This window comes from Tursiops truncatus, chromosome X (assembly GCF_011762595.2).
Source record: "Tursiops truncatus isolate mTurTru1 chromosome X, mTurTru1.mat.Y, whole genome shotgun sequence".
NCBI classification, from domain to species: domain Eukaryota; kingdom Metazoa; phylum Chordata; class Mammalia; order Artiodactyla; family Delphinidae; genus Tursiops; species Tursiops truncatus.
In genome coordinates, this window is record NC_047055.1 from 78,341,447 (window position 1) to 78,360,737 (window position 19,291).

The following is a 19,291-nucleotide window of genomic DNA, read 5'->3' on the forward strand; positions in this document are numbered from 1 at the left end:
TTGTAGCACACGAATTGTTAATACTTAGGTAGATACTGTAATTGAAAAACATAAGATTTTTAGAAGAGGACAGAACTTTTCCAGTTCACCTTCTTTTATTTAATAGGTGAAGAAAATAAAGCTTAGAGAAGTTAAATAAGTTGTTATTGTCTAAGGTAAACCAGAAGTTAGTGAAACAGCTAAAACTAGAACTCAATTCTCTGACTCTTCCCATTGAATTAGGCTTTTTTTTTCTTTTATAAGTTAGTCTAATCTATTTGTTAAATCAGGTCCTGACCTCTACTTGAAAACACTGCTAGATGTTCTTTATTACTACATTTACTTGAGAACAATAAAGGTATATTTACAAAATATTCTGTAATTAAAGTTTGTCATTAATTTGAACAAGATCCCTTTCCTTCTCCCCATCTTTAAATTAGTTTTAATGAGTGGGATCTGACTGTGCATCACAATTACATGGAATATGAAGCACCTTTTAAATCCAATATAAGATCTTCCTGTGAAGGACTGATATTCAGCCATTTAAATAAATTGAGTGGCTATTATGTGCTAGATACTGTCCTAGGTTCCAGAGATACAAAGATAAATACAAATAGTACTAGCCTTTGAGAAGCTCTCACAATCTATTAGCTATCAAAATTTAGTCTCTGAGTTTATTTCATTTTTTAACTTTTTATCGTTGAAAATTTCAAAGATGTTTATATTTAACAGATGAATGAATCTCCATGTATCCATGGCCCAGCTTCAATAATTATTAACTCATCATCAATCTTATTTTAATGATACCTCCACCTACCCCCCTTCTCCCATATTATTATTAAACATCTTTATTGGAGTATAATTGCTTTACAATGGTGTGTTAGTTTCTGCTTTATAACAAAGTGAATGAGTTATACATATACATATGTCCCCATATCTCTTCCCTCTTGCGTCTCCCTCCCTCCCACCCTCCCTATCTCACCCCTCTAGGTGGTCACAAAGCACCGAGCTGATCTCCCTGTGCTATGCAGTTGCTTCCCACTAGCTAGCTATTTTACTTTTGGTAGTGTATGTATGTCCATGCCACTCTCTCTCTCTGTCCCAGCTTACCCTTCCCCCCTCCCCGTATCCTCAAGTCCATTCTCTAGTAGGTCTGTGTCTTTATTCCCGTCTTGCCCCTAAGTTCTTCAGAACTTTTTAAAAAAAATATTCCATATATGTGTGTTAGCATACAGTATTTGTTTTTCTCTTTCTGACTTACTTCACTCTGTATGACAGGCTCTAGGTCCATCCACCTCACTACAAATAGCTCAATTTCGTTTCTTTTTATGGCTGAGTAATATTCCATTGTATATATGTGCCACATCTTCTTTATGCATTATCTGTTGATAGACACTTAGGTTGCTTCCATGTCCTGGCTATTGTAAATAGAGCTGCAGTGAACAGTTTGGTGCATGACTTTTTTGAATTATGGTTTTCTCAGGGTATATGCCCAGTAGTGGGATTGCTGGGTTGTATGGTAGTTCTATTTTTAGTTTTTTAAGGAACACCCATACTGTTCTCCATAGTGGCTGTATCAATTTATATTCCCACCAACAGTGCAAGAGAGTTCCCTTTTCTCCAAACCCTCTCCAGCATTTACTGTTTGTAGAAGCAAATTCCAGACATCACATCATTTCATCCATAAATATTTTAGGATGTGCCTATAAGATATAAGGATCCTTTTAAAAACATAGCTATACTACCATTATATGCCTAAAAGTTAATAATTTCTTAATATCAAATATTTGGTCATTACTCAAATTTTCAATTATCTCAATATGTTTTTTTTTTTTTAGTTAGCTTGAGTGCCCTTCAAATGGATTCATAGAGCCTGTAAACAAGGGGCAAAACTTACCATATATGTCTGGGTAAAATTTGCATTATGAAAAAAGTTATGTCATCAATCTAATATTATCTCAGTCATATATAGTTCCCAAAGAATTTAGCTAAAAAAAAATATTGCCTCCAGGTACAAATATACAAAGCAAAAATGAAGTAGTGATACATTATTACAGAGTTTTTGTCCAAGTAGAGAAAATAGAGATAGGTGGTATTTCTCTGAAAGTTATCCCTAGTCAAGACCTTGAATAGAGTTTTCTTTTAAATCATTAGGAGGAAGTGAATTTTGTGAATGAAATATGGGTGACCCAATTCTTCCATGTATTGTTAAGTTCTTTATATCTTATGCCATAGAAACTGTGAGCAGAAAGATATTTGAATACTCCCAGCTGAGCTGATACAGAATCAGAATCAACAAGCCAACCAGGTTATTTATGTTTCTATGGGAAAGTAAGAGCTAAGAGCTATGTCTATATTTAAGTCTCCTGTTAAGAAAGGGGGAAACAGACACAATATCATAATGAAATCATAGCGAACATTACTGAGGGCATGGTAAATGCCTGGCACTATTCTAAGTGTTTTACACGTATTTATTCATCAGGTCATCACAGCAACCTCATAAGGTAGGTACTATTATTATACCCATTTTACAGATCAGGAAACAGAAGCCCAGGTTACATATTCTAATAAGTGGCAGAGCCAAAATATGAACCCAGGAAGACTGGCCCCAGAGCCTATATTGACCTTACCCAGTATACTATATATCTCTCAATACAAGGTTTCTAGTGAAAATTGTTATATTTTTTTCTAACGGTGAATACATCATTTCTGTTGAATTATAACTTACTTGTTTTCAGATTCTGGCATGTGAGAAACTTTTGGAAGAACAAGACGAAGCAAACACCTGTATGATAAAGTAATATAAAAAGTGATGCTTAGGAAGAAATATGTGAAAGAATATATACCAAGTTATTAATCTTGATTAGCCCAGGAGGCAGAAGTGAGAAAAGAGAGGTAAAAAAGGAGATTATTTTATTTATAGGTCTTTGTATGTCTTAATGGTTGCAATGAAAACATACCAACTTTGTAATTTTGGAAGAGTAATTTAATAAAATAATTTTAAAACGAAAATGTTGCTTGACAAATTCTTAAATAGTTCCACAGTTTATATAATTGCCCCAAATCACCTGCCAGAACATCAGATATAGTGTACAAGTCTTTTATATTTTTCTTTCTATAAAGGAACCTGGAACTGGCCTTTGGGTTCCACATAAACTAGGATGAATATTTTTTGAAGGGATCTGACGGCATAATGACAAACTGACAAAATAAGGTAGTTTGTAAAGTTTCAAAGCCTAAAAATCTTTAAAAAGAAAAAACACCATCAATCATCCAGAATAATTTTAGATATTTATCTGACTAAACGTATGTATCTCAAGACTCCTTCTGATACTTTTGTATCTGTGACTCCATTTCCCTTCAGAAGTATGGCCTCAAGTATAGTTAACCAATGGGAGAATCACTATAGAACCCTTCTGGTTTATTTTTCCCACTGGCATATTCTCAGTTACATCATTAGGAGTTACCATGTCCTAACCTCACCTTCCTCTGTCTCATTATTGTATGTAAAAGTTCCCTTTTGATAAACCATTTTCTTCATACAAACAGAGAAAGGGGAAGATCAGTTTCAACTGATATCTTTTTTTACCTTAAGCATCCCTACCAAATTTCCAATAGCATTTTTCACATAAATAGAAAAAAAAAAATCCTAAAATTCAAATGAAACCACAAAAGACCCTGAACAACAAAAGCAAGCTTGAAAAAGAACAAAGCTAGAGCCATCACATTTCTTGTTTTCAAACTATACTACAAAGCTATAGTAATCAAAACAGCATGGTATTGGCATAAAAATAGTCACATAGACCGATAGAACAGAGAGCCCAGAAATAAACCCATATATATACTGTCAACTAATATACGACAAGGGAGACAAGAATATTTAATGGAGGAAAGATAACCTTTTCAATAAGTGGTACTGGGAAAACTGGATATCCACATACAAAAGAATGCAATTGGACCCCTATCTTTCACTACTCAGAAAAACTAACTCAAAATGGATTAAAGACTTAAATATAAGACTTGAAACCATAAACGTCCTAGAAGAAAACACAGGGAAAAAGCTCCTTGACAATGATTTTTTGGATATGACACCCAAAGCACAAGCAACAAAAGCAAAAATGAATAAGTGGGGCTACATCAAAGTAAAAAAGCTTCTGCACAGCAAAGGAAACTATCAAAAAAAATGAAAAGGCAACCTATGGAATGGGAGAAAATGTTTGCAAACAATATATCTGATAAGGGGTTAATATACAAAATATATAAGGAACTCCTACAACTCCACAGCAAAAAACAAATAATCTTATTAAAAAATGGGCAAAAAAAAAAAAAAAAAGGACAGATGGGCTTCCCTGGTGGCGCAGTGGTTGAGAGTCCGCCTGCCGATGCAGGGGACACGGGTTTGTGCCCCGGTCCGGGAAGATCCCACATGCCACGGAGTGGCTGGGCCCGTGCGCCATGGCCGCTGAGCCTGCGCGTCCGGAGCCTGTGCTCCGCAACAGGAGAGGCCACAACAGTGAGAGGCCCGCGTACCGCAAAAAAAAAAAAAAAAAAAAAAAAAAAAGGGCAGAGCCCCTGAATAGGTATTTTACCAAAGAAGACATCCAAATGGCCAACAGGTACATGAAAAGATGCTGAACATTACTAATCATCAGAGAAATGCAAATCAAAACCACAATGAAATATCACCCCACACCTGTTAGGATGGCTATTATCAAAAAGACGAGACATAACAAGTGCTGTAGAGAAAAGGGAGCCCTAGTGCATTGTTGATGGGAATGCAAACTGGTACAGCCACTGTGGAAAACAGCATGGAGGTTCCTTAAAAAGTAAAAATAAAACTACTATACAATCCAGCAATCCCACTTCTGGGTATATATCCAAAGGAAAGGAAATCACTATCTTGAAGAGATAGCTGCACCCCCATGTTCACGGTAGCATTATCCACAATAGCCAAGACATGGAAACAACCTAAGTGTCCATCAGTGGAGGAATAAAGAAAATGTGGTATATGTACACACACACAAACAGGAATATTATTCAACCAAATAAAAGAAGAAAATCCTGCCTTTTGTGACAACACAGATGGACCTTGAAGGCATTGTACTAAGTGAAATAAGTCAGACAGAGAAAGACAAAAACTGTATTGTCCACTTATATGTGGGATCTCTAGAAAAAAAAAAACAAAAGAAAAAAAAAGAAAGAAAGAAAATCCAAACACATAGAAATAGAGTAGAATGATGTTTGCCAGGGCCTGTGGGTGGAGAAAATGGGGAGATGTTGGTCAAAGGGTATAAACTTCCAGTTATAAGATGAATACATTCCAAAGATCTAACGTACAGCATGGTGACTGTAGTTAACCATACTGTATTATACATTTGAAAGTTGCTAAGAGAGTCAATCTTAAATGTTCTCACCACACACAGTGTGTAATTTTGTGAGGTGATGGATGTATTAACTAATCTTACTGTGCTATTTCATAATACAAATGTGTATTAAATCACCAGGTTACATATCTTAACTTATACAATGCCACCATTTGTCAGTTACATCTCAATAAAGCTAGGAAAAAACCCACTTGGTATTGTAGGCACTGACTCAGCTTGATCCCATCAGTACTATTTTGGCAAAGTTTATACACCAAGAGTAACATGTACAGAGGAGATCCTTTCACATCCACAGGATGTGGATTACTTACTTTAAAGCTATAATGACTTGTTGTCCGTCTTCTGAATATTGAGCTAAATATTCCAAAGCTTTTTCTGCCACGATTTGTTGTTCATTCTATAAAGAACAAATATAATATGTTAAATTACATCTCAAAGTGATACTTATAAAATGTTATCTATATTCCTGTCCATTAAGGGGAAGACAAAATCTGAACTTGTTTGTTTTGTATTCTAAAAAGAGCTACTGCAAGATGGTAGAATGAAGATATAACTCATTGACAAAAACAGAACAGGTTCATATTGGCCCCAGAAAGCCACTCCTCCCTATCCATAAACACTTACAGCCTTGCCAACACTGCCTTGAATTCACTAGGACTAATCTTACTGTGCTCTTTATTCCTGTTTGTCAGCAGTAGCCAAAAGAACCCTGGACTCTGAGGTCACCCTCATTTCCAGCACCCTCTGTAAATCCCTTTCATCCTCTTTTCTCATTTCTCCCCAACTCCTCCAACCCTTCCACTATGCCTTCTGAAATTCAGTCCATTATCAGCAAAGTCTCCTCTATGAGCAACTTCTTCCCAGAAAGTTCCCTCTACATTCTTTCTCTAATGGAAATCTAGGTTTCTCCAAGGACACTGCTTCCAATAAAGCCCTCTCAAGTAGTGGCTGTTTTTCTTTCATCTCCCTAGACCTGGAGATGGAGTAGGCATCATTTTTGCTCTTCATTGCTGTTTTAGAATTATTCTCCCTCTTGCTCCCTAAAACCCCCAGCTTTGAATTTCCTGTCACCAGACTATATCACCCATTATCCCTCACTGTTATGGTGAACTGCTCTCAGACCATTTCTTCTCATTTCTTAATGATTTATCTACTCCTCACAGTTATTTTTTCCAAAATATACTCCTGTCAATTTTTGGCATTTTCATTATACAGATAGATGATCCTTTTAATATCCTAGTCTCTTATTTCCTTGAATTCCACTCTGCCAATTATCTTAGCCATTCACTAGCACAGTCATTCACTGGGCACTGTCATCACTAAAAGCCAGGTCATGCAAGTGAGGCTCCTAGGGTACACAATTTATGGACACACTCATTCTCAGGTTGTGCATGGACCAATTCTAGGTGCCTCACTCCCTCACTCTTGTCTTGTACCCTGCTCTATTTCATGTATTCTACCATCTCCTACCTTTCTAATTCACTCCCTCTACCACTCCAGCAATCCTTCAACTGCATTAAGATCTCCAATACATTGATACTACTAATATTTCACCATCCCTCATCCCCTTGAAGTCCTCCTCTGCATCCAGTTTAAATTCCATGGGGATTAATTATAATCACTCCCTTGTTCCTTGATTTTCCTGCCCCTCTTTTGCTTCATTGTATTCACCTGGCAAAACCATAAGCCTGGTTAAATTCAACTTTCTAGTGACTTTTGTGCCTGCATCCATGCAGCTGAAAGTAGCTGGGTAAAAACCTGTAAAACTATTTGTTTTATTTTTAAAACTTCATCAAATGGACCTTACTGCCACAAGGCAAGCATACCACACTACCCTTGCCATTCACTTTCTTGATTTTCTGGATGATTAGTTGATATCTTATCCTCTTTTCTCAACACCTAACACCTCCTCTCCTATTCTCACTCTCAGGTGATGACCTTGTTTCCTACTTCACTGAGAAAACTGAAGCAGAAAGAGAACTTCCACAGATTCCCACTACCACTTCTATTCACACACCAGGAACCACACCACATACTCTGCCTTCTCAACTGCTATCATAAATGAACTATCCATGTTTCTTCCTAGAGCCAAACCCTAAACTTATACACTTGCATCCATCACCTCTTGCCTATTTAATGACATTACTCTAACAATTTTCATTTTTCTCTCTCACATTGTCAGTTTTTGTTCTCTTAACTGGGTCATTCCTATTAGCAAATAAACATTCTCACTCATCCCATTTAAGCAAACAAACAAACCTCTTGATCCTACTTCTCTCACCAACTACTGCCCAACTTAAAAAAAAATTTTGTTTTCTTGCCCAACTTCTTTTCTTCCCTTTGTAGTAAACTCTTCTAAAGAATTGTCTATACTTACTGTATCCAATTCCTTTCCTTCAATTCTCTCTTGAGCCTACTATAATCAGGTGTTTGTCCTACCTCTACCAAAACTGCTCTTGTCAAACTCACCGATGACCTCCATATTATAAATTCCAATGGTCAGTTCTCAGTCCTCACTGTATTTGACCTATCAGCAACATTCAACATAGTTGATCACTCTTTCCTCCTTGAAACACATTTGGCTTCCAAGACACCACATCATCCTTGTTTTCCCCTACCTCATGGATTACTCCCTTTCATTATCCTTTACTGGTTCCTCTTCTTTTCTCCAAACCATTAATGTTTGAGGGTTTCAGGCTCAGTCTCTGGTCCTCATCTCTACTGCATATATACTCACTCCCTTGGTGATGACATCCCAGTCTCATAGCTTTATATACCATCTATATATTAATGACTCTTATTAAACTTTTCTCTTCAGCCCAGACCTCTTTCACAACTCCGGAGTCATATATACAACTGACTATTCAGACCTCTACTTGGATAGTCTAATAGACATCTCAAATGCATCATGTCCAAACTGAACTCCTGATTTTCACCCCAACCGTACTCTATTTGCAGCCTTTCCTAGTTCAACTGATGGCAACTCCACTTGATGACCCAGTCTCTTTCTCTTATACCCATCATCCAATCTGTCAGCAAATTCTGTTATCATTTACCTCCACTGTTATCTCCCTTATCTGAGTCACCTTAATCTTCCCTGGATTACTTCGAAAACTTCCTAACAGGTCTCCTTGCTTGGTTTTTTTATGGTCTATTTTCAATAAAACAGCCAAGATGAAAGTCAAATCATGTCACTGCTCTGTTAAAAACCTTCCAATGGTTCCCCATGTCATTCAGAGTAAAAGTCAAAGTCCTTTCACTGGCCTATAAGGATCTACATAATCCAAACTATCACCTCTCTGACTTCATCTCTCACTAATCCCACCCTTTATTCATTCTAGCCATACTTGCTTCCTTGATACATACCTTAGGGCCTTTGTATTGGCTGTTACCTCTGCCTGTATTACTCTTCCTCTTCACTCCCCCCATATATCTACAGGGCTAACTCCCTCAACAATTTCAAGTCTTTGTACAAATGTCATCTCCTCGATGAGACCTATCTTCACCACCCTATTTAAAAAAAATAACTCACACCAATCCCAGAGGATTGTTATCCTGCTCTATTTTTCTATATTATCATCTTCTAACATATTATATAATTTCTTATTTATTATGCCTATTATTATCTTCTCTCCTCCTGCTTGAATGTTAGCTCCAAGAAGGCGTATCACTGTTTTGTTTACTAATTTATCCCAAGAGACTATAACAGTGCCTGGCACTTAGTAGGTGCTCAATAAATATTTGCTGAATGAATGATAGTTTCACTAGCACTTGAAATGCCTTTTGCAAAGCAATTGTAGTAAGTAAAAACTGGATTCCACCCTTGTTCTTTTGTAGAGATATATTCAGTTTCCTGGGTTTGGCTCATCCATCCTTCCTTCCATCTTCTAATTCAAACTACTTGAGGCTTTTTTTTTTCCTGATTCTTTCTCCTCTATTAAAATTATTTTCCTTTTCAGAAATATAGTTCTATAATTCTTCCATTGGCTTTCTTCTGCTTTCCATCAAATGTAACTTTATAAACCTTCCTTTAAAAAGATATTTGCCTTTGGGTTCCCCATTAGAGATTTTTCTCTCATTTCCTGCACAAGCACATCATGTATCTACATCTGCCAAATATTTTTCCTCTTCCAAGAGTTCTATTATCCTATTCATTAACATCAAAACATATCATTCAAAACTGTATTCAGCTACTACTTTGGGCAAGATATTGGGCAAGGGACTAGAAATATGGCCCTCAAGGACTTTATAAGTCAAGTTAGACAGACAATCCATGCATTAGCAATATAAGGCAGTATATATGATACAGACCAAATAACTAGCACACACGTTAAAAATTACTGAAACTTAGAGTAGAAAGAGAGCAATTGAGGACTGGAATTGATTTGGGAAGTCTCTACAGCGGAAGGAAATCTTAAGTTGGACTTTGAAAAGGTGGCATTTAAATAAGAACATTTCTTAAAAGATGGGATGGTATGAACCAGACACAGAAAAAGGAATGTGACTGGCCTGTTTGACAGACACTGTATTTGCTTGGAGTTATAGAGGGCCTGTGCCTCCACCATTCTAGATCCTGTGCCTAACGTAATGGTGGCTTACATCACTATAATGATGATACAGGGGAGTAATATGAGATAAAGTAGAAGAGACAGCTGTGGCCAGATTGTATATCGTTAATAAGAACAGAAACACTATATGCGTAGATCAAGCTTCTTTAATTACAAATCACATTTTCAGCCATCCTCTTAGTCAATTTTCACAATAACACTGGAGTTAGGTATTATCTTTATTTTACAAATGATGAAATTAAGATTCAAAGAAGGGAAGAACTTAAGTGGCAGAGCCAGAATTCAAACCTAGTCTATCACCTAGTCCAAGAGCTCCACAGTTGCTACAATGCTTCTCCTAATCCTGTATATTACTAAGACCAGAATTTTGCAAGTAAACAAAGGAGGTGCAAGTATTTAATACTTCTAAACTAAAGTCGCTTTCTGGTTACAAACTAAAAAGGTCCATTAAGATTTAAACTGTGTTTTTTTTTTTTTTTGCAAACTGATGATAAAGATAAGTTTCCAAATAGATGACTATTTTTTTGCATGGTATAGTACTTCAAATCTCAAGTTTCTAATAAAAGTTAATGTTTTGCTATGCTTAGTTTTTCTGTTGTTTTAAGCTCAAAACTATTACCTCACTTTGTTTTATTTACTTTTATCTATATCATAAAGCAATGAAGAGAAATAAAGCAATTCTGCAACAAAGCTTGGTGTGAAAACAATGAGGCAAAATAGAGGATAAAGAAAGGCCTCTCCTGTGCCTAACTGATGATGATTCCATTCTAATTGTCTCTGAAAATGGAAAAGAGGTAAAAATCTCATAGATGGGTACATAAGAATTACCTGAAGAGCACACTGGGCAGCTAAACTGAAGAACATGGAAACTAAACTTCTATTTGTAACTACATCATTCTCTTCTTGTTCTTCAGCTCTTAATAAATTCTCTGAAGGAGCAATTGCCTGCAAAGCTGAAAAACAAGGAAACAATTAAAAAATGAGATACTCTTATCAAAGATAATAGCTATCTCTGGTTAATTATATCCCAATGACTTTGGAATTTGTTTTAAGAGCATTAATATCTTTAAAATATAAATTTTCATAAAGTCATCTAAATTGCTAAACTGTCAAGGAGGACTTGAATGTCACAAAAAATGCCCAACTAGGCAATTCGCCTCTATGAATTTATTCCATGGATACATCCGAAAAGTGAATAAAAACATACAAATATGTTCACACAGCAATTTTTTGTAAGAGTGAAATATGGAATGAACCTAAATTTCATCAATAATGTATGGGTTAAATACAATTTGGCACATCCACATAGTGGATTCTAATACAGAATAAAGTAAAAAAAAAGAATGGTGGTATTATATTTCCTTATATGTCTTAAAGTTAGACCATGATAAGTTAGATATATATGTACTATAGGCCTTAAGTAACAACTAAAATAACAAAACAAAAAGTTATACCTAATAAGCCAAAGAATGAGATAAACATAATTATAAAATATTAATTAATCTAAAAGAAGGGCAGAAAAAAGAAAAATGGCAACAAAGACCAGATAGGACAACTAGAAGACAAATAACAAGATGCTAAATTTAAACTTAGCCATATCAGTAATCACGTTAAAATATAAATGGTCTAGGGCTTCCCTGGTGGCGCAGTGGTTGAGAGTCCGCCTGCCGATGCAGGGGACACGGGTTCGTGCCCTGGTCCGGGAAGATCCCACATGCCACGGAGCGGCTAGGCCCGTGAGCCATGGCCACTGAGCCTGCGAGTCCAGAGCCTGTGCTCCGCAATGGGAGAGGCCACAACAGTGAGAGGCCCATGTACCGCAAAAAAAAAAAAATAATAAAATAAAATAATATATATATATATATAAATGGTCTAGATGATCCAATTAAAAGACAGAGATAGAGAGACCTTTAAGATGGTGGAGGGGTAAGACGTGGAGATCACCTTCCCCCCCCACAAATACATCAGAAATACATCTACTTGTGAAACAACTCCTAGAGAACACCTACTGAACGCTGGAAGAAGACCTCAGACTTCCCAAAAGGCAAGAAAATACCCATGTACCTGGGTAGGGCAAAAGGAAAAAGAAAAAACAGAGACAAAAGAATAGGGACAGGACCTGCACCTCTGGGAGGGAGCTATGAAGGAGGAAAAGTTTCTATACACTAGGAAGGCCCTTCACTGGCAGAGACAGGGGGCGGGGGGGTTGGAAGGGAAGCTTCAGAGCCATGGAGGAGAGTGCAGAAATAGGGGTGCAGAGGGCAAAGCGGAGAGATTCCCGCACAGAGGATCAGTGCCGACCAGCACTCACCAGCCTGAGAGGCTTGTCTGCTCACCCACTGGGGTGGGCAGGGGCTGGGAGCTGAAGCTCCGGAGTCGGAGGTCAGGTCCAAGGGAGAGGACTGGGGTTGGCTGGCTGAACACAGCCTGAAGGGGGCTAGTGCACCAAAGCTAGACGGGAGGGAGTCTGGGAGAAAGTCTGGAACTGCCTAAGAGGAAAGAGACCATTGTTTCAGGGTGTGCAAGGAGAGGCAATTCAGACCACTGCCTAAACAAGCTCCAGAGACAGATGAGAGCCGCGTTTATCAGCACAGACACCAGAGACGGGCATGAAACGTTAAGGCTGCTGCTGCAGGACCAAGAAGCCTGTGTGCAAGCACAGGTCACTATCCACACAGCCCCTCCCGAAAGTCTGTGCAGCCCACCACGGCCAGGGTCCCATGATCCAAGGACAACTTCCCCAGGAGAACATACGGCATGCCTCAGGCTGTTGCAACTTCACGCTGGCCTCTGCCGCCACAGGCTCGCCACACATTCCGTACTCCTCCCTCCCCCTGGCCTGAGTGAGCCAGAGCCCCTTAATCAGCTGCTACTTTTTTTCCCTGTCTGAGCGGAAAAACAGATGCCCTCAGGAGACCTACACGCAGAGGCGGAGCCAAATCCAAAGCTGAATCCCAGGAGCTGTGCGAACAAAGAAGAGAAAGGGAAGGTTCTCCCAGCAGCCTCAGGAGCAGTGGATTAAATCTCCACATTCAACTTGATGTACCCTGCATCTCTGGAATACCTGAATAGACAACGAATCATCCCAAAATTGAGGCGGTGGATTTTGGGAGCAAATGTAGACTTGGGGTTTGCTTTCTGCATCTAATTTGTTTCTGGTTTTATGTTTATCGTATTTCAATATTTAGAGTTTATAATCACTGGTAGATTTGTGTATTGACTTGGTTGCTCTCTTTCTTTTTTTTAATATATAGATACATATACTTTTTCCTTTTTCACTTTTCATGCGTGTATATGTGTATGTGATTTTGTCTGTATAGGTTTGCTTTTACCATTTGTCCTAGGGTTCTGTCTGTCCATTGTTTTGGTTTTTTTTTTACTATAGTTTTTAGCACTTGTTATCATTGTTGGATTGGTTTTTTGGTTTGGTTGCTCTCTTCTTTCTTTCTTTTTTTATTACTTTTTAATGTTTAATATTTTATTTTAATAATTCCATTTTATTTTATTTTTCTTTCTTTCTTTCCTTTTTTCTCCTTTTCCTCCGAGCTGTGTGGCTGACAGGGTGTTGGTGCTCCAGCTGGGTGTCAGGCCTGTGCCTCTGAGGTGGGAGACCCGAGTTCAGGACATTGGACCACAGGAGACCTCCCTGCTCCATGTATTATCAAACAGCGAAAGCTCTCCCAGAGATCTCCATCTCAACGCTACGACCAGCTCCACTCAATGACCAGCAAGCTACAGTGCTGGACACCTTATGCCAAACACCTAGCAAGACAGGAACAAAACACGACCCACTAGCAGAAAGGCTGCCTAAAATCATAATACGGTCACAGACACCCCAAAACACACCACCGGGCGCAGTCCTGCCCATCAGAAAGACAAGATCCAGCCTCATCCAACAGAACACAGGCACCAGTCAGCTCCACCAGGAAGCCTACACAATCCACTGAACCAAACTTACCCACTGGGAGCGGACACCAAAAACAACAAGAACTAAGAACCTGCAGCTTGCAAAAAGAAGACGGCAAACACGGTAAGTTAAGCAAAATGAGAAGACAGAGAAACACACAGCAGATGAAGGAGGAAGGCAAAAACCCACCAGACCTAACAAGTGAAGACGAAATAGGCAGTCTACCTGAAAAAGAATTCAGAATAATGATAGTAAAGATGATCCAAAATTTTGGAAATAGAATGGAGAAAATACAAGAATCATTTAACAAGGATCAAAAGGAACTAAAGAGCAAACAAAGAATGATGAACAACACAATAATAAATGAAATTAAAATTCCCTAGAAGGAATCAATAGTAGAATAACTGAGGCAGAAGAACGGAAAAATGACCTGGGAAATAAAATAGTGGAAATAACTACCACAGAGCAGAATAAAGAAAAGAGAATGAAAAGAATTCAGGACAGTCTCAGAGACCTTTGAGACAACATTAAATGCACCAACATTCGAATCATAGGGGTCCCAGAAGAAGAAGAGAAAAAGAAAGGGACTGAGAAAATATTTGAAGAGATTATAGTTGAAAACTTCCGTAATATGGGAAAGGAAATAGTCAATCAATTCCAGGAACCGCAGAGAGTCCCATACATGATAAATCCAAGGAGAAACACGTGAAGACAAATATTAATCAAACTATCAAAACTTAAATGAAAAGAAAAATTATTAAAAGCAGCAGGGGAAAAGCAACAAATAACATACAGGGGAATCCCCATTAGGTTAACAGCTGACCTTTCAGCAAAAACTCTGCAAGCCAGAAGGGAGTGGCAGGACATACTTAAAGTGATGAAAAGAAAAAACCTACAACCAAGATTACTCTACCCAGCAAGGATCTCATTGAGATTCAACAGAGAAATTAAAACCTTGACAGACACACAAAAGCTAAGAGAATTCAGCACGACCAACCCAGCTTTACAATAAATGCAAAGGCAACTTCTCTAGGCAGGAAACACAAGAGAAGGAAAAGACCTACAATAACAAACCCAAAACAATTAAGAAAATGGTAATAGGAACATACATATCGATAACTACCTTAAATGTAAATGGATTAAATGCTCCAACCAAAAGACACAGACTGGCTGAATGGATACAAAAATAAGACCCATATATATGCTGTCTACAAAAGACCCACTTCAGACCTAGGGACACATACAGACTGAAAGTGAGGGGATGGAAAAAGATACTCCACGCAATTGGAAATCAAAAGAAAGCTGGAGTAGCAATTCTCATATCCGACAAAATAGACTTAAAATAAACACTATTAAAAGAGACAAAGAAGGACACTACATAATGATCAAGGGATCAATCCAAGAAAAACATATTAACAATTGTAAATATTTATGCTCCTAACAGCAAATGCTAACAGCCATAAAAGGGGAAATCGACAGTAACACAGTCATAGCAGGGGACTTTAACACACCACTTTCACCAACGGACAGATTATCCAAAATGAAAATAAATAAGGAAACCAAGCTTTAAATAATATACTAAACAAGACGACTTAACTGATAATTAACTGATAATTTACAGAATTATTGCATCCAAAAACAACAGAATACATTTTCTTCTCAAGTGCTCATGCAACATTCTCCAGGACAGATCATACTGTGGGTCAGAAATCAAGCCTTGCTAAATTTAAGAGAATTGAAATTGTATCAAGTATCTTTTCTGACCACAAAGCTATGAATCTAGATATCAATTACAGAAAAAAATCTGTAAAAAGTACGAACATGTGGAAACTAAAAAATACACTATTATATAACCAAGAGGTCACTGAAGAAATCAAAGAGGAAATCAAAAAATACCTAGAGACAAATGACAATGAAAACATGACGACCCAAAACCCATGGGATGCAGCAAAAGCAGTTCTAAGAGGGAAGTTTACAACAATACAATCCTACCTCAAGAAACCAGAAACATCTCATATAAACAACCTAACTTTACACCTAATGCAGTTAGAGAAAAAAGAACCAAAAACCCCCAAAGTTAGCAGAAGGAAAAAAATCATAAAGATCAGATCAGAAATAAATGAAGAAATGAAGGAAACGACAGCAAAGATCAATAAAACTAAAAGCTGGTTCTTTGAGAAGACAGACAAAATTGATAAACCATTAGGTAGACTCATCAAGAAAAGAAGGGAGAAGACTCAAATCAGTAGATTTAAAAATGAAAAGAAAGTAACAACTGACACTGCAGAAATACAAAGGATCATGAGAGATTACTACAAGCAACTATATGCCAATAAAATGGACAACCTGGAAGAAATGGACAAATTCTCAGAAATGCACAACCTTCCGAGACTGAACCAGGAAGAAATAGAAAATATAAACAGACCAACATAAGCAGTGAAATTGAGACTGTGATTAAAAATCTTCTAACATAAAAAGCCCAGGACCAGAAGGCTTCACAGGTGAACTCTAACATATATTTAGAGAAGAGCAATACCTATCCTACTCAAACTCTTCCAAAATATAGCAGAGGGAGGAACACTCCCAAACTCATACTATGAGGCCAACATCACCCTGATACCAAAACCAGGCAAAGATGTCACAGGGCTTTCCTGGTGGCACACTGGTTGAGAGTCCGCCTGCCGATGCAGGGTACACGGGTTCGTGTCCCGGTCCAGGAAGATCCCACATGCCGCAAAGCGGCTGGGCCTGTGAGTCACGGCCACTGAGCCTGCGCATCCGGAGCCTGTGCTCTGCGGCAGGAGAGGCCACGGCAGTGAGAGGCCCGCGTACCGCCAAAAAACAAAAACAAAGATGTCACAAGGAAAGAAAACTACAGGCCAATATCACTGATGAACATAGATGCAAAAATCCTCAACAAAATACTTGCAAGCAGAATCCAACAGCAAATTAAAAGGATCATACACCATGATCAAGTGGGGTTTATCTCAGGAATGCAAGAATTCTTCAATATATGTAAATCAATCAATGTGATAAACCATATTAACAAATTCAAGGAGAAAAACCATATGATCATCTCATTAGATGCAGAAAAAGCTTTTGACAAAATTCAACACACATTTATGATAAAAACCCTCCAGAATGTAGGCATAGAGGGAACTTACCTCAACATAATAAAGGCCATATATGACAAACCCACAGCCAACATCGTTCTCAATAGTGAAAAACTGAAACCATTTCCTCTACAATCAGGAACAAAACAAGGTTGTCCACACTCACCATCAATATGCAACATAGTTTTAGAAGTTTTAGTCACAGCAATCAGAGAAGAAAAAGAAATAAAAGGAATCCAAATGGGAAAAGAAGAAGTAAAGCTGTCACTGTTTGCAGATGACATGATACTATACATAGAGAATCCTAAAGATTCTATCAGAAAACTACTAGAGCTAATGAATGAATTTGGTAAAGTAGCAGGACACAAAATTAATTAATGCACAGAAATCGCTTGCATTCCTATACACTAAAGATGAAAAATCTCAAAGAGAAATTAAGGAAACACTTCCATTTACCACTGCAACAAAAAGAATAAAATACCTAGGAATAAACCTACCTAAGGAGACAACAGACCTGTACGTGGAAAACTATAAGACACTGATGAAAGAAATTAAAGATGATACACACAGATGGAGAGATATACCATGTTCTTGGATTGGAAGAATCAACACTGTGAAAATGACTATACTACCCAAAGCAATGTACAGATTGAATGCAATTCCTATCCAACTACCAATGGCATTTTTCATAGAACTAGAAGAAAAAATTTCACAACTTGTAGGGAAACACAAAAGACCCCGAATAGCCAAAGCAATCTTGAGAAAGAAAAACGGAGCTAGAGGAATCAGGCTCTGGACTTCAGACTATACTACGAGGCTACAATAATCAAGACAGTATGGTACTGGCACAAAAACAGAAACATAGATCAATGGAACAGGATAGAAAGCCCAGAGATAAACCCATGTACATATGGTCACCTTATCTTTGATGAAGGAGGCAAGAACATACAATGGAGAAAAGACAGACTCTTCAATAACTAGCACTGGGAAAACTGGACAGTACATGTAAAAGAATGAAATTCGAACACTCCCTAACACCATACACAAAAAAAACTCAAAATGGATCACCATACACAAAACTAAACTCAAAATGGATTAAAGACCTAAATGTAAGGCCAGACACTATCAAACTCTTAGAGGAAAACATAGGCAGAACACTCTATGACATAAATCACAGCAAGATCCTTTTTGACCCACCTCCTAGAGAAATGGTAATAAAAACAAAAATAAACAAATGGGACCTAATGAAACTTAAAATCTTTTGCATAGCAAAGGAAAACACAAACAAGATGGAAAGAGAACCCTCAGAATGGGAGGAAATGTTTGTAAATGAAGCAACTGACAAAGGATTAATCTCCAAAATATACAAGCAGCACATGCAGCTCAGTATAAAAAAAACACAAACAACCCAGTCCACAAATGGGCAGAAGACCTAAATAGACATTTCTCCAAAGAAGATATACAGATTGCCAAAAAACACATGAAAGGATGCTCAACATCACTAATCATGAGAGAAATGCAAATCAAAACTACAATGAGGTATCAGCTCACACCAGTCAGAATGGCCAGCATCAAAAAATCTACAAACAGTAAATGTTGGAGAGGGTGCGGAGAAAAGTGAACCCTCTTGCACTGTTGTTGGGAATGTAAATTGATACAGCCACTATGGAGAACAGTATGGAAGTTCCTTATAAAACTAAAAATAGAACTACCATATGACCCAGCAATCCCACTACTGGGCATATACCCTGAGAAAACCATAATTTAAAAAGAGACATGTACCAAAATGTTCACTGCAGCTCTATCTACAGTAGCCAGGACATGCAAGCAACCTAAGTGTGCACTGACAGATGAATGCATAAAGAAGATGTGGCGCATATATACAATGGAATATTACTCATCCATAAAAAGAAACGAAATTGAGTTATTTGTAGTGAGGTGGACGGACCTAGAGTCTGTCATACAGAGTGAAATAAGTCAGAAAGAAAAACAAATACTGTATGCTAACACATATATATGGAATCTAAAAAAAAATATATGGTTCCGAAGATCCTAGGGGCAGGACAGGAATAAAGATGCAGATGTAGAGAATGGACTTGAGGACATGGGGATTGGGAAGGGTAAGCTGGGACGCAGTAAGAGAGTGGCATGGACATATATACACTACCAAATGTAAAATAGATAGCTAGTGGGAAGCAGCCACATAGCACAGGAAGATAAGCTTGGTGCTTTCTGACCCCCAGAGGGGTGGGAGGGAGACGCAAGAGGGCGGAGATATGGGGATATATGTGTATGTATAGCTGATTCATTTTGTTATAAAGCAGAAAGTAACACACCATT

At 37.9% G+C, this 19,291-nt stretch overlaps 1 protein-coding gene across 1 annotated transcript in view; it reads right to left on the bottom strand.

Annotated features, from left to right (window-relative positions):
- Window positions 1-19,291, bottom strand: part of TEX11 (testis expressed 11) — a 345,588-nt gene that overhangs the window by 77,207 nt on the left and 249,090 nt on the right. Inside the window, exons 18-20 of the mRNA XM_033849819.2 lie at window positions 10,760-10,884; window positions 5,675-5,760; window positions 2,708-2,764 (exon numbers count right to left, since the gene is read on the bottom strand). Of these exons, the coding sequence (XP_033705710.1) occupies window positions 2,708-2,764; window positions 5,675-5,760; window positions 10,760-10,884 (268 nt within the window). The remainder of the gene's footprint in view (window positions 1-2,707; window positions 2,765-5,674; window positions 5,761-10,759; window positions 10,885-19,291) is intronic.